Consider the following 13432-nt stretch of genomic DNA (forward strand, 5'->3'; position numbering starts at 1 on the left):
GTTAAAAAGGCATAAATAGCGGTATTTGTTAAAAATTATATTTTGTTTGTGATTCATGGAGGTTGATTTGTACATGTTAAAAAAGGCAGTTTTGATGATCATTGCTGTTGCTAAAGCTAACACGAAGGTGTAAGGTCACATTTTGAGTTATTTCGTGATGCAATATTTATGTAAACGATCATTTTTTCTATTCTGTATTTCTTTTCAACTACAGTTTTCACCGCTTGTCAAATGAAGATTCTGAGTAAAAGGTCAACTCTACTCGGACTCGTGTATTCATTGACAGAGGTTTAGCTTGGTGTTTGATCGGAGTTGCTACACTCTGCAACAGAACACTACAGTGAAAAGGCGGCACTCGATGGTCCTACGTGTTCGTGATGGCAGCAAGCAACAAGTCATCGGTATCAAATACCAGGAGCAACGTGACATCAGCATCATCTGTAAGTGCGGCTCGCGCCAGAGCTAAAGCAGAAGCTGCTAAGGTACGAGCATCATATGCTAGCCAGGAGGCTAAATTAAAATTGGAAAAGGCTGCTAGAGAAGCAGAAAGGAAAACTAGAGAAGCTCAAAATCAGTTGGAAGCCGCTAGAATTGATACAGAGCTGGAAGTGCTAACATTAAATCGTGAAGCAGACGCAGCCATCGCTGAAGCACAGGTGTTAGAAGATGTAGCAGAAATGCATGGAAATGTAGAAAATGTGAAATCTGAGTCAGAAGACAGGCTTAGATTGCAACGTACTAGTGAATATGTTTGCTCTCAAAATGATCAGAATCGGTCTACCTTTGCACCAGTATCTGTCCCACCTGTTAAATCTGTAGACCGTGCAGAATCACAAGACAGTTTCAGAACATGGCATCCACCTGTAAGCTTAGCGGAATTCCAACATAGCAATAGCAAGCCCAAGCCCGAAGTGGATAATGGGACGCATCCACCCACAACAAACCTGTCTAAACTGACCAGAGCTGAATTGAAGACCGACGTCGAAAGAACAAACTCTCGCACGTATATAGGTGCGCAATCACAAACACCCCGGCATATGCTTCCAGTGAGCGTGTCACAACCACCAGACCCTCTGGCACAATATTTGGCGCGACGTGATCTCGTTACGTCAGGACTGTACCAATTTGATGATAAGCCAGAGAATTTCCGTGCATGGCGGTCCTCATTCACTAATGCTGTGGCTGAGGTTCAACTTACAGAAACACAAGAATTAGACCTCATGACCAAATGGTTAGGAAAAGAGTCTGGACAGCAAATAAGATGCATACGCTCAGTGCATGTGAATAATGCTGGTTTGGCTCTGCGCAAGGCATGGGAGAGGCTGAATGACTGCTATGGTGCCCCTGAGATGATCGAGCAGTCACTGTTTCAGAGACTTGACAGTTTTCCAAAAATTGCAGCCAAAGATCACATCAGATTACGTGAACTTGGGGATTTGCTTATGGAGATACAAGGCGCCAAGGAGGATGGATACCTCACTGGGCTGTCATATCTAGACACTTCCAGAGGTATTGGACCCATAGTAGACAAGCTCCCATATGGGCTCCAGGAGAAGTGGGTGTCATCTGGGTCGTGGTACAAAGAAGAGAATAAGGGCTGCTTCCCTCCCTTTAGTTACTTTTGTAACTTTGTCTGTCATGAGGCAAAGAAGCGAAATGACCCCAGCTTTATTCGTCAAAGCAACGGCGCAAACCCCACAAAACCAGAAAGATTACCTATGAAGAGCTTTAACACCAACAAGTCTATCGCGGTTCACAAAACAGATGTCTCTACAATCAACAACGACCCTAACAAGAACTGCCCATTGCACAATAAACCTCACTCACTTAAAAAATGCAGGACATTCAGAAACAAGCCCATCGATGACAGGAAGGCCTTTCTAAAACAGAAAGGAATATGCTTCAAGTGTTGTTCTTCAACTTCACATGTTGCCAAAGACTGCAAATCTTCCGTGAAATGCTTAGAGTGTGAAAGCATCTATCATGATGCAGCCATGCACCCTGGCCCACAACCTCAACTCACCAAGGCTCCTCCACCACCACAAGAGAACGGCGGGGAGGGAGAAGATGACTCTAATGTAACTGATGTTAGAACCAGCTGCACAGAGGTTTGTGGCCCCGGCCAGTGGGGTCGTTCTTGCTCTAAGATCTGCCTTGCAAAGGTCTACCCCAAACATTCAAAACACAAAGCCATTAAAGCTTATGTAATTCTGGACGACCAGAGCAATCGCTCATTAGCCAGGCCAGAGTTCTTTGAGCTGTTTGGTGTGGAGAACGAACCACTCTTATACCATCTCAGAACATGCTCCGGTGTCATCGAAACGTATGGCAGAAAGGCAGAAGGATTCCAGATAGAGTCGTTGAACGGCAACGTGCTCATACCTCTTCCACCACTCCTTGAGTGCCCTGAAATCCCTAACAATCGAGCTGAAATCCCAACACCAGGTGCTGTTTTGCATCATCCTCATCTCCACCATATAGCCAAACACATCCCCGATCTAGACCCAGAAGCAGAGATACTCCTGCTGCTCGGGAGAGACGTGCTTAGAGCACACAAGGTCAGGCAGCAAGTTAACGGGCCACACAACGCTCCCTTTGCACAACGTCTCGATCTAGGCTGGGTGGTGATAGGGGAGGTGTGCCTAGGTAATGTGCATAAGCCAACGGTGGACACATTCAAGATCCATGTGGTAGACAGCGGTCGCCATTCCATATTTCAGCCCTGTGCAAGTTTCATGCATGTCAAAGAAACGCAGCCAAGCTTCAGCAAGTCTAACAAAATGCCAGAGAGGATGCTAGGACACACAGTGTTTAACCAATCTGAACATGATAACAAACCTGCTCCATCAATAGAAGACATCCTCTTCCTAGAGATCATGGATACAAATGTCCACAGAGATGACACTGGTAGTTGAGTTGCTCCATTGCCGTTCAAGGAGCCACGGCAACGTTTGCCAAATAATAAAGAGCATGCGGTTAAGAGGTTTGAATCCTTGCAACGCCAATTCAGGAAGAAACCTGAGATGCAGAAGCAATATGTGGCATTCATGGAGAAGATCATTGCCAACGGTCACGCAGAGGTGGCACCACCCTTGAGGGAAGATGAAGAGTGCTGGTTTCTTCCATCATTCGGGGTATACCACCCACAAAAGCCCAACCAAATCAGGGTGGTTTTCGATTCCAGCACTCAGTACTGCGGGGTCTCCCTCAATGACGTGCTTCTGACTGGTCCCGACCTCAACAATTCTCTCTTGGGCGTCCTTCTACGCTTTCGAAGGGAGAGAGTAGCTATCCTCGCCGACATCCAACAAATGTTTCACTGCTTTTTGGTTCATGAAAGGCACCGCAACTACCTCCGGTTTTTGTGGTATGAGGACAACGACCTCACCAAGGCAGTTATCGACTACCGCATGAGGGTTCATGTCTTTGGCAACTCACCATCTCCGGCTGTGGCCATCTATGGTCTGCGAAGAGCCATTGCTGAAGGTGCCCAGAAGTACAGTGCCGACACAATGAAATTTGTGGAAAGGCACTTTTACGTGGATGATGGCTTGGTGTCTCTCCCATCTGAAGCAGAAGCAATCAACCTTCTCCAACAGACTCAGGCTTCACTTGCTGAATCAAACCTCCGCTTGCACAAGTTTGTGTCGAACAGTCCAGCAGTCACTGGAGCTTTCCCGCCAGAAGATTGTGTCCCGCTCATCAAGGATCTGGATTTGAGTGGGGAGACAGCACCCATGCAGCGCAGCCTGGGTTTGCTTTGGGAGATCAGAAAAGACACATTTACATTCTCTGCATCAACTATTATCAAACCTTTCACTCGACGTGGAGTCCTCTCCACCGTCAATAGTGTTTTTGATCCGATGGGTATGCTGGCACCTGTCACAATCCAGGGACGAGCTCTTCTTAGGGAACTTAGTTCGGAACTGACTGACTGGGATGCACCTCTCCCAGAAGACAAGCTGAAGAAATGGGAAACTTGGAGAGATTCTCTTCAAGTCCTAAAGGAGCTTCATGTGCCACGTGCATACACATCAACCTCGCTCACCAAAGCTGTGCGCACAGAGTTGTTTGTATTCTCAGATGCCTCAACTATGGCCATTGGGGCTATCGCTTACTTGAGAGCCATCCAGGAGGATGGAAAAGTGGAAGTAGGATTTGTTATGGGCAAAGCCAAATTAGCACCCCAGTCTGAACCAACAATCCCGAGGCTCGAACTCTGCGCTGCTGTCCTTGCAGTAGAAATGGCGGATCTCATCCGGGAGGAGCTGGATCTGAAATTGGATGCTGTCAGGTGGTACTCGGGTACATTTGTAATACGACAAAACGCTTCTACACATATGTCCATAACAGAGTCCAACGTATCCGACATTCTACCAGACCAGAACAATGGCATTATGTGTGCACGGAAGAAAACCCTGCGGACCATGCATCCAGATCTCTGCCTGCATCCCATCTGACCCAGAGTTCTTGGTTCACCGGACCTTCATTCCTGCATCAGTTATCTGCAGAAACAACACAAACCAGTGAGACGTTTGAGCTCATCGACCCGGGAAATGACTCAGAGATTCGACTGCAGGTACGCACCTACACTACTCATCTGAAGGAACCTGTACTTACCCCTGATCGCTTTCGCCGTTTCTCCACCTTTACCTCTCTACGGCGAGCTGTGGCTTTCCTTATCCATGTGGCAAGATCTCACAAACATTCAAACCAAAACAGCAGGTGTACAGGATGGCACACATGCCGCTTACCTCGTACTGTGGGTGAAATAGCTCAAGCGAAACATGTCATTCTGCAAGTAGCACAAAGGCCAGCCTTTGCCAAGGAACTGTCGGCCCTCCAAGCAAACAAAGTGGTGCCCACAAACAGCCCGTTGCATAAACTCAGTCCAACTTTGGAGAGTAGTCTCATCTGCGTTGGAGGCAGACTGAAACATTCTCAACTAACGTGTGAAGAAAAGAACCCAGTAATCCTACCCAAGGACAGCTACGTTTCCTTACTGCTCGTACGACATCACCATGAGCAGGTGAGACATCAGGGTCGACATCTCACAGAAGGTGCAGTAAGGGCAGCTGGACTGTGGATTTTGGGTGGTAAGCGACTAATCAATTCAGTCCTACACAAATGCGTAATCTGCCAGAAGCTGCGTGGGAGACCGGAAGAACAACGTATGGCTGACTTACCGCCGGAACGTCTCAAGGTTTGCCCTCCCTTCACATACGTGGGGCTTGACGTCTTTGGACCTTGGTCTGTTGTAGCCAGACGCACTAGAGGAGGACAGGCAGAGAGCAAACGGTGGGCCATGATGTTTAGTTGTTTGAGTTCAAGGGCCGTCCACATTGAGTCTATGGACACATCTAGCTGTATAAATGCTCTCAGGCGGTTCTTCGCTCTCAGAGGCCCTGCAAAGGAACTTCAGTCTGATTGTGGGACCAACTTCATTGGAGCTAGCAAGGAGTTGGAGATGGGTAATACTGTACAGGGGTACCTCAGCAGGCAAGGATGTAGCTGGAACTTCAGACCTCCACATGCTTCCCACATGGGAGGCTCATGGGAACGGATGATTGGTGTTGCCAGGAGAATCCTTGATTCAATGCTCTTGCAGCAAAAGAGCCGCCTGACCCATGAAGTGCTGTCAACACTAATGGCAGAAATTACAGCTATCATCAATGCACGTCCACTCCTACCTGTGTCTACAGACCCAAACCAACCTTTCATTCTTTCACCAGCCATGCTCCTCACACAGAAATCAGGAGTTCCACCTCCTCCAGGAGATTTCACAGACAAGGACCTCTTCACAAAACAATGGAGGCAAGTTCAAGCGCTCGCAAACCAGTTTTGGGCCCGTTGGAGCAAAGAATACTTACCATCCTTACAACAAAGACAAAAATGGACAGTGACACGCAGAAACCTTCAAGTTGGGGATCTGGTCCTCCTCAGGGACAAGCAGACCATCCGTAACTACTGGCCCATGGCCATAGTCACAGCAACCTTTCCTGGGAAGGATGGACATGTGAGAAAGGTTGAAGTAAAAACGACCGACCAAGGTGACACAAGAACCTTCCTTAGGCCAGTTGCAGAAGTAGTTCTTCTTCTGCCTAAGGACTGATTTAAGGACTGTTGTTTGGACTCATTCAAGTTCATAGTGGCCTCACACAGGCCAGGCGGGGAGTGTGATGCCTCAAAGGCATTTATTTCATTTATCTTTAATGTTTGCTTAAAGTAATTCTTTTGTATGTATTTAAGTTAGAAAGAACAGTAAAAAGAGTTAAAAATGTTAAGAAGCTTTAATTTTGAAGGTGAACTTGCTAATAACCTCACTTCCTGGTGGGCTACCTGTATTGCTTCATTTCCTGTTTAATTCCTCTTCCTGGATCTCTAAGAGGGAGAGTGACATGCGGTCTTGCTCTGAGACTTATCCACAGCCATCCACTTGGGAACATTGTTCAGGCAACGCCGTAAGTGTATATATTTCATGATGAAGGTGTTAAAAAGGCATAAATAGCGGTATTTGTTAAAAATTATATTTTGTTTGTGATTCATGGAGGTTGATTTGTACATGTTAAAAAAGGCAGTTTTGATGATCATTGCTGTTGCTAAAGCTAACACGAAGGTGTAAGGTCACATTTTGAGTTATTTCGTGATGCAATATTTATGTAAACGATCATTTTTTCTATTCTGTATTTCTTTTCAACTACAGTTTTCACCGCTTGTCAAATGAAGATTCTGAGTAAAAGGTCAACTCTACTCGGACTCGTGTATTCATTGACAGAGGTTTAGCTTGGTGTTTGATCGGAGTTGCTACACTCTGCAACAGAACACTACAAGAATGACACCCAAGCTTTTCACAGAGGGAGAGATAGGGACCAGCGAGTTATTGATGGTGAGAGAGAAATTGTTAATTCTGGATAGCAGTCGTTTAGTGCCAACCAGAAGAAGTTCCGATTTATTGCTGTTGAGTTTAAGAAAGTTGGAGGAGAACCAAGAATTAAGTTCAGCTAGACAGAGGATGAGGGAGGGTGGAGGAAGAGTAGAGTTAGGTTTGGTAGAGAGATAGAGCTGGGTGTCACTAGATCATAAATAAAGCATATTTTTGTATCAACTTTTGATGCATTCACATAACAGATAGGACCAGGTGCCAGTTTGCAGATCTATATATGCCCATTTAACATTTATACCTGTATATTTTCATCATCTCTTTTCTCAAGGTCTTCCTCCTCCGCCACTACTCTCTGCTCCCTCATTTCCAGGATGTTCTTTCTGCTCACCTCAAGCCTCATCTTCTATGGTGAAGTCAGGGCTCTAATGCACAAAACCATGCATAAATATACTTATTTACCCCCAATATTCTTGATGTCAGCAGATTACACATGCAACCCTTCTGTATCTGTGCCGCTATCAACGAGCCAGCTAAACAACAACAACAGCTGGTTATAAGCTAACATTATGCCAGCTAATATCAGGCTTGAGTGTCCTAAAAATCTCACTTTTTCTGTGGTAAAAAGTTTAATTACATTCTCACGTCATATGAAATTTTATTCACTAAGTGTACGAGTTCAACAATCTTACAGCTCCTTCATAGAAAGTTTTACTAGCGCTGGCTAATAGCAGCTAACAGAGGCTAACAGCAGCAAAACCAGCAGGAGCAAAAATTCAACTTTTTCTCAACAACTCACTTCAGTATCACTGTCATCAGACAGAAGTGAGCTTCACTGACTCATCAGCTCATATCAGACACCTTTCAGAAAGTTTTACAGCCTTCTCCAGAGTAAATACACACTGACACATACTGACAGATGAGTTAAAAAGCAGACTAATTGTCAGAGTCGTTTGTCCACTGTAGGATTATAAACTTTAACTGGGAGGAGTAAAGAAATGCATTAAGTTAATTGCAATTTACTGAGAGTTTTTACACTATGTACCTTTAAACAACTTCAAACTAGAATAACCTTTTCACAATAGCTTTCACAAACCAGTGGCAAGTTAACCTTTGACCTTTTATGTATAAAATCTCATTAAAAGCATAAAATTTTGAGTCAAAGTAAAATATTTATATGGATTCTTGTGTTATGACCAAAAATGTGTTTCTATGAGGACACAGAGACCTTTGACTATCATATTTGGGTTGGGTCACACTTGAGTTCAAGTGGATGTTTGGACAAAGATGTACCTCTCAAGACGTTCAAGGGATATTCACAAGTTCACAAGAACTTTATTTACATGGTGATGCGTCTTTTTTGGAATTCAGGTTGTAATATTAAAAAAAAACATTGGCTAAGACTGCTAAACCTTTTCAGGGGAGCAAGAAATTGCCCTGTTCGAAAAGGGTAATTAAAATACAGCAGATAGAGGCAACACACAGAAGTCATGAGCACATCAGCTTAAATGTGCTCTCACTGATTTGTTTTCTGTATCATCCTGTTGCTTGAATAACAGAATCGAAACATCCAATTATGTTCATAGATTTGTACTTGGTGCACTGTTAGCCTTTACCTGTTAGCTGAGGATCCTGTTTATCTGGCTGAGTTTGTGGATATGTTATTGATAAGCTCTGTGTTCAAGAGTGTTTGCTGCTGTGATCACAGTCTGTTCTTACACCCCTTGCTTTCATGTATTAGAGAGAGGAGCTCTCTCAGCAGAATCCTTCTTGCTGCTTGGATTCTTTGAGAGCTACCTTGAAAAATAGAAGTAAATCTAAGTGTACAACCATTGGCTATAAATAGTATTCCTTGTCATATCTGACTTACTGAGAAATTCTGGAGTTTATACATCTGGCTGAAGAAGTAGGATCAGTAAGGCGGGGGTTTCTTGCTGTAGTGTTTTTTCTCATATGACTTTTGCAAATTTTTGTCTGTTCTAAGTGGGCACAGGAGAGAGTAGTTACGTTTCAGGCCAGATGGTTTGTTACATAAAACCATCTGGGAGATCGTCCTTGAAAATAATTTGGAAAAGTTACGGAACTTTAAAAAAAGAAATCTTTTCAGGTTACCAATCTGTCTATCACCATACCAACCAATCATATCAATAAATCATTACCAACTGAGCCAGCTGGCAAATCAAACTTTTTCAGGAGACGGAAAAGCAAAAACTTTTTTCCACAGAGAAAAACCTTTTCTCTTGAAGTCTGTGAAGAAATCATACAGAAGATGGACGGAGCCATTATCACATCACCCATTGGTCATGATTGTGTTATTGGTTGATGAATGAGTGCTGGATCTGACTGAGAAACTAACATCTGACTGTAAACTGACTTTTTTTTTTCTTTTGGATCTTTAGCCATCAGAATTGTTGTCTTAAGGCCAAGAAAGATGCCAAGCGGATTTATTTTGCCAAGTGGATTATCATGGCCTTACCATATTGGTCCATTTGATTGACCTTTATTATAATTATGTATTTATTTTATTTTCGGTTGCTACAAACGGGACAGACATGACTGGGGGATAGGACAGGGAGAAAGAATGAAAGAAAGAGAGGGAGAGAAAGAAAAACAGAGGGGAGAAGAGACGGTGAGAAAGGGGGGAAGAAAGAAAGAAAAACAAACAAAACACCTGGATCACCTGTATGGAGAAAAAAAACAGGAGAGAAAGCCAACAACAACAAAAAAAAGAGCAACATAATAAATACAGCACCATCACAATAAACTAGCTAGCAGTACATAACAGTAGATACTAAATATTAAATGATATTGTGCAGCACACAAGATAGACAGCGCACAATGTGCTTTGAGGCAGCAGCCAAGAAAGCTGTAGTCCGCGTCTGTGAACACCTGTGTGTACATCTGTGTGGATCAGCATGCTTGTATTCCAAAGGTTTCTCCATGTAACGATCTGCTAGGGAGTGTGGGGAGCCACAGCCCCGTCCCCCAGGGTATGAAGCAGGTATGGAGGAGATGGCCCCAGACATCCAGAGGCTCCAGAGTACGAGGACCCGAGGAGGACCACCAAAAGGGGGGGAACCGTGCCCTCCTGGGAAGAGCTGAGTAGAGCCCCAAACGAGAGGTCACCCAGCAGCTACGGAGCAGAGGCCAGAGGGGGTTGCAGTGGCGTGCCCGCGGGCTCTGCCGGCAGCCAGCTGTGCCTGAGAGGACCGAGCTTCAGGTGCACGCGGACACAAACGTGCATTCCCACCCCCATATACACAACCAAATACTCGGCACTCACCCAACGTGTAGACAGACACAAATAGACGCTGCACAGAAAGTCACACTCCCCAAACATACTCTATATCCCAGGTCCAGGTACCCCTGCCCCCAGAGGGGCAAACCGCACCTAGACCCAGGAGATGTTACCCTTCTCTCTGGGGTGGAGGCAAGCGGACCACCTCCTTATCTGCAGTAGCAGGGAGGCCCCGCATCCCAGACCCCAATCTGACGGCCAGCACCTCCTCCCAGCCCCCCAGCCCTGAGGGCTAACAGAACCGGGGGTGAGTGAAGACTCCAAACCTCCCTACGCCCGCTCATATGTAGTGTTGCTGTGTGCTGTTCTAAAGTGCATTTAAAACACAGGAGAGCATGGTTCCTGCTTCCTTTCAGAGAGCAGCACGGCTTCTCCCGAAAACCCTTAGTGTCTATATGCATTTAAAATTGAGGGTAGGGCACCAGAGCCAGAGGTGGGTTGGAATACACCGACCATCCTCTGGATGCTGTAAAACGTGCCCACCCCCAAGGCCCTATATGTATGTGTTATGTGAGAGTGTGAGTAATGTGGATGTCTAGGTTGCAGAATAAAATTGAGGCACAGGCGGCCAGAAGGGGACAGAGGGGGAGTGCCTCCCTGCACCCTGGTGACATACCTGCACCCCAAGCTCCGCGTGTCTGGGTGGGTGGGTGTGGTAGAGCGGGAATAGGGAGGCAGCTGAGGATGGGGAGGGAAGAAAGGGAGGGGCAAGCGGCCCCTCCCTGGGGCCAGCTCCCCTGCTGACCCCAGTAGTAGGCACCCCCACACTCTGGAACCCACCAGGGCAAGGGGGCCCAGGCCCATCCGGACCGGGGCCCGCAGCAGCAGCATCGCCCAGCCCCGTTGAGTCCGGGGCAGCCCACCGGACTCCACCCCAGAGAAAACTGACTTTTACAAATGCAGGTTACGAGGGAAGTAAGTAAGCCAGAGAAATAGACAAGCCAGTAAGTTTCCAAAATAAAAGACCCCAATGCCGACTACGCTGTGATTTGAAGCATTGAAACAACACAATCTTAATAATAATGGATTGGATTTATATAGCGCTTTTCAAGGCACCCAAAGAGCTTTACAATACCACTATTCATTCACTCTCACATTCACACACTGGTGGAGACAGCTACAGCTGTAGCCACAGCTGCCCTGGGGCAGACTGACAGAAGCGAGGCTGCCATATCGCGCCATCGGCCCCTCTGGCCAACACCAGTAGGCAAGTAGGGTAAAGTGTCTTGCCCAAGGACACAACGACCAGGACAGAGAGCCCGGGGATCGAACCGGCAAACTTCCGGTTACAGATGCGATTCCCAACCCCCTGAGCCACGGTCGCCACAATCTTGGACACTGTTGGAGGTAAGACATCATAGATACATTATTAGTATGTTCCTGTCATGGTCTGGTTGGGCACCTGCAGGTCTCAGACAGCGGCTCCTCCTCCTTTAGGCGGAGTCCGGTTGCCCCTCCCTGGCTGACCACCTGTGAGCAATCGTGCCAGCGGTATATCAGACCTGCGCTCTCAACCACTCATCGCCTGAGTATCTGCTATTCCCATGTTAGTTCAGTGGAGCATCCTAAACCTTGTCTTAACGCCGTGTGATGACTGACCTGTCTTTTCTTGTCCTCAGCGATAGCACCCGGAGTGGAGATCTTGTTCCCCTCGCTCCCGTCCTCCTGGACCTGGGCCGCCAGCTGCTTACACAACGTGGCCTGCTGGCCCACTGCTCACCTGCCTGCCTCCCCACGCCTCGACCGCTTCCGGGTTTTCCGCTCCACCTGTCCCCTCCATCTGAAACCAATGCCCCCGGCCCCTACCTAGTCCTGTTTCTACCTCCCCGCTGTCCCCGCTGTTCAGCCGTCTCCTAGAGGTGTCTAGGTCGCCCTCATTATCACCGACGAATCCTACGCGCCACTAGTGTGGTGGCGTCGCTTTGTGTTTCACCTTTGTTTACCTGTGGGCGGAAATAAATCATTTGTTTTCTGTCACCTCGCTTCCGGGTTGGTTTCTGCGCCTGTGTCCATCCCTGTTCCCTCGTGCCGTTGAGCCGTGACAGTTCCAGGATATATGCTATATATGCTACATGAAGTTAGCAATCGGGACCACAACCTTGTAGGTAAATCTGCAGCGAACAATGTATTTTCTCTCTATCTTACAAATGGCAAGTAAACAAAGTAGATCCTCAATATTGGGAATACTGGGCAAAACCAGTTCTTTGCCCAAGGCAAAACTTGCATAAGAAGTTGTTTAAACTTAAATACAGTGGCTTCTGCACAGAAAATACAAGAAATCTAAATATACTTACTAAATAAAGCTTGTCATTTTGAGAAACAACAAAACATTTTTTCTTATTTTAAACATATTTTAATTACAGTGATGAAGGGTCTTTCGGGGACACCACCGAAATGAATAATCATATTTCTGAAATTCATCTTCAAGTGATAAAGAGCAGCAGCTACACTATTTTAATGGTCACACTCAATCACAATCTGAGGATTTACTCTTAGTGGTGCTGTGTTTGTTAGGATGCCTGGGTTGTTGACCCAGGGTTTTTGAGTTTATTATTTATAGTTTCTAGTCTTTGGTTTCTTTGAGTTCTGTCTTATGGTTTATGTCTCTGTCTTCTCTAGTTGCTCTGTCTCCCCTGTCAGCTGTATCCCCTTGTCTAGTTCGCGTCTCTGTGTATCCTTAGTTCCTATATCCCCGTGTCCAGTCAGTGTCTGCCCTGGTCCCACGTCTCTGTTCCCTCTGTTGCAGTGCGTGTGAGTCTGTGTCTTTAGTTCAGTCTGTGTCACATTTCCTGTCTTATTTTGAAGGTCCTTGTCTGAGGTTAATGTATCTGATTTCGCTTCCCCTTGTCTTGTTAGGCCTGATTTGCCCCAGCTGTGTTTCCCTCCTGTTACCCATTCCCTGATTGCTCCCTCTGTGTATTTAAGCCCTGTGTTTCTCTGGTCGTGTCCAAATTCATGGGCTGCATCCTCCTGAGGCCGCATTTGTAGACCGATTACGTCACAGCGACGCGCCGAAGGCTGTCCAAATTCGTAGACTCCTCCGAATGCAGCTGACAAATGCGTCCTCCTTTACCCCGAATTTGAAGGATGGGTCGGGTGTGTCCTTCGTGGCCCACCATATCCCAGAATTCATAGCGCGGCCCAGCCAAGCTCCAGTTTCTGGCTAATGGCGGCCGCTACTAAGTTTTAAAATTACTCTTATTAATCTTTCTGGGTCACAAAATAAACTTTTAACATATTTTCAGGCGAGAATG

The 13432-nt window shown here is 46.2% G+C and overlaps 1 protein-coding gene and 1 long non-coding RNA gene across 6 annotated transcripts in view; one reads left to right on the forward strand and one right to left on the reverse strand.

Annotated features, from left to right (window-relative positions):
• LOC309701186 (uncharacterized protein) overlaps positions 1–11882 on the forward strand; it is a 38075-nt gene extending 26193 nt beyond the window's left edge. For 2 of the 5 annotated variants that reach the window (XM_082525239.1, XM_082525242.1), the window contains exons 2-3: positions 215–6461; positions 6704–7318. In XM_082525239.1, the coding sequence (XP_082381365.1) occupies positions 378–2915 (2538 nt within the window). In that variant the 5' untranslated portion in view covers positions 215–377 and the 3' untranslated portion in view covers positions 2916–6461; positions 6704–7318. The other 3 variants (XR_014274900.1, XM_082525241.1, XM_082525240.1) reach the window with 3 other exon arrangements.
• Positions 1–13432, reverse strand: part of LOC309701212 — a 74193-nt gene that overhangs the window by 13860 nt on the left and 46901 nt on the right. The window lies entirely within an intron of this gene.

Source organism: Aulonocara stuartgranti (assembly GCF_965226115.1).
Source record: "Aulonocara stuartgranti genome assembly, chromosome: 23".
In the NCBI taxonomy this organism is placed as follows: Eukaryota; Metazoa; Chordata; class Actinopteri; order Cichliformes; family Cichlidae; genus Aulonocara; species Aulonocara stuartgranti.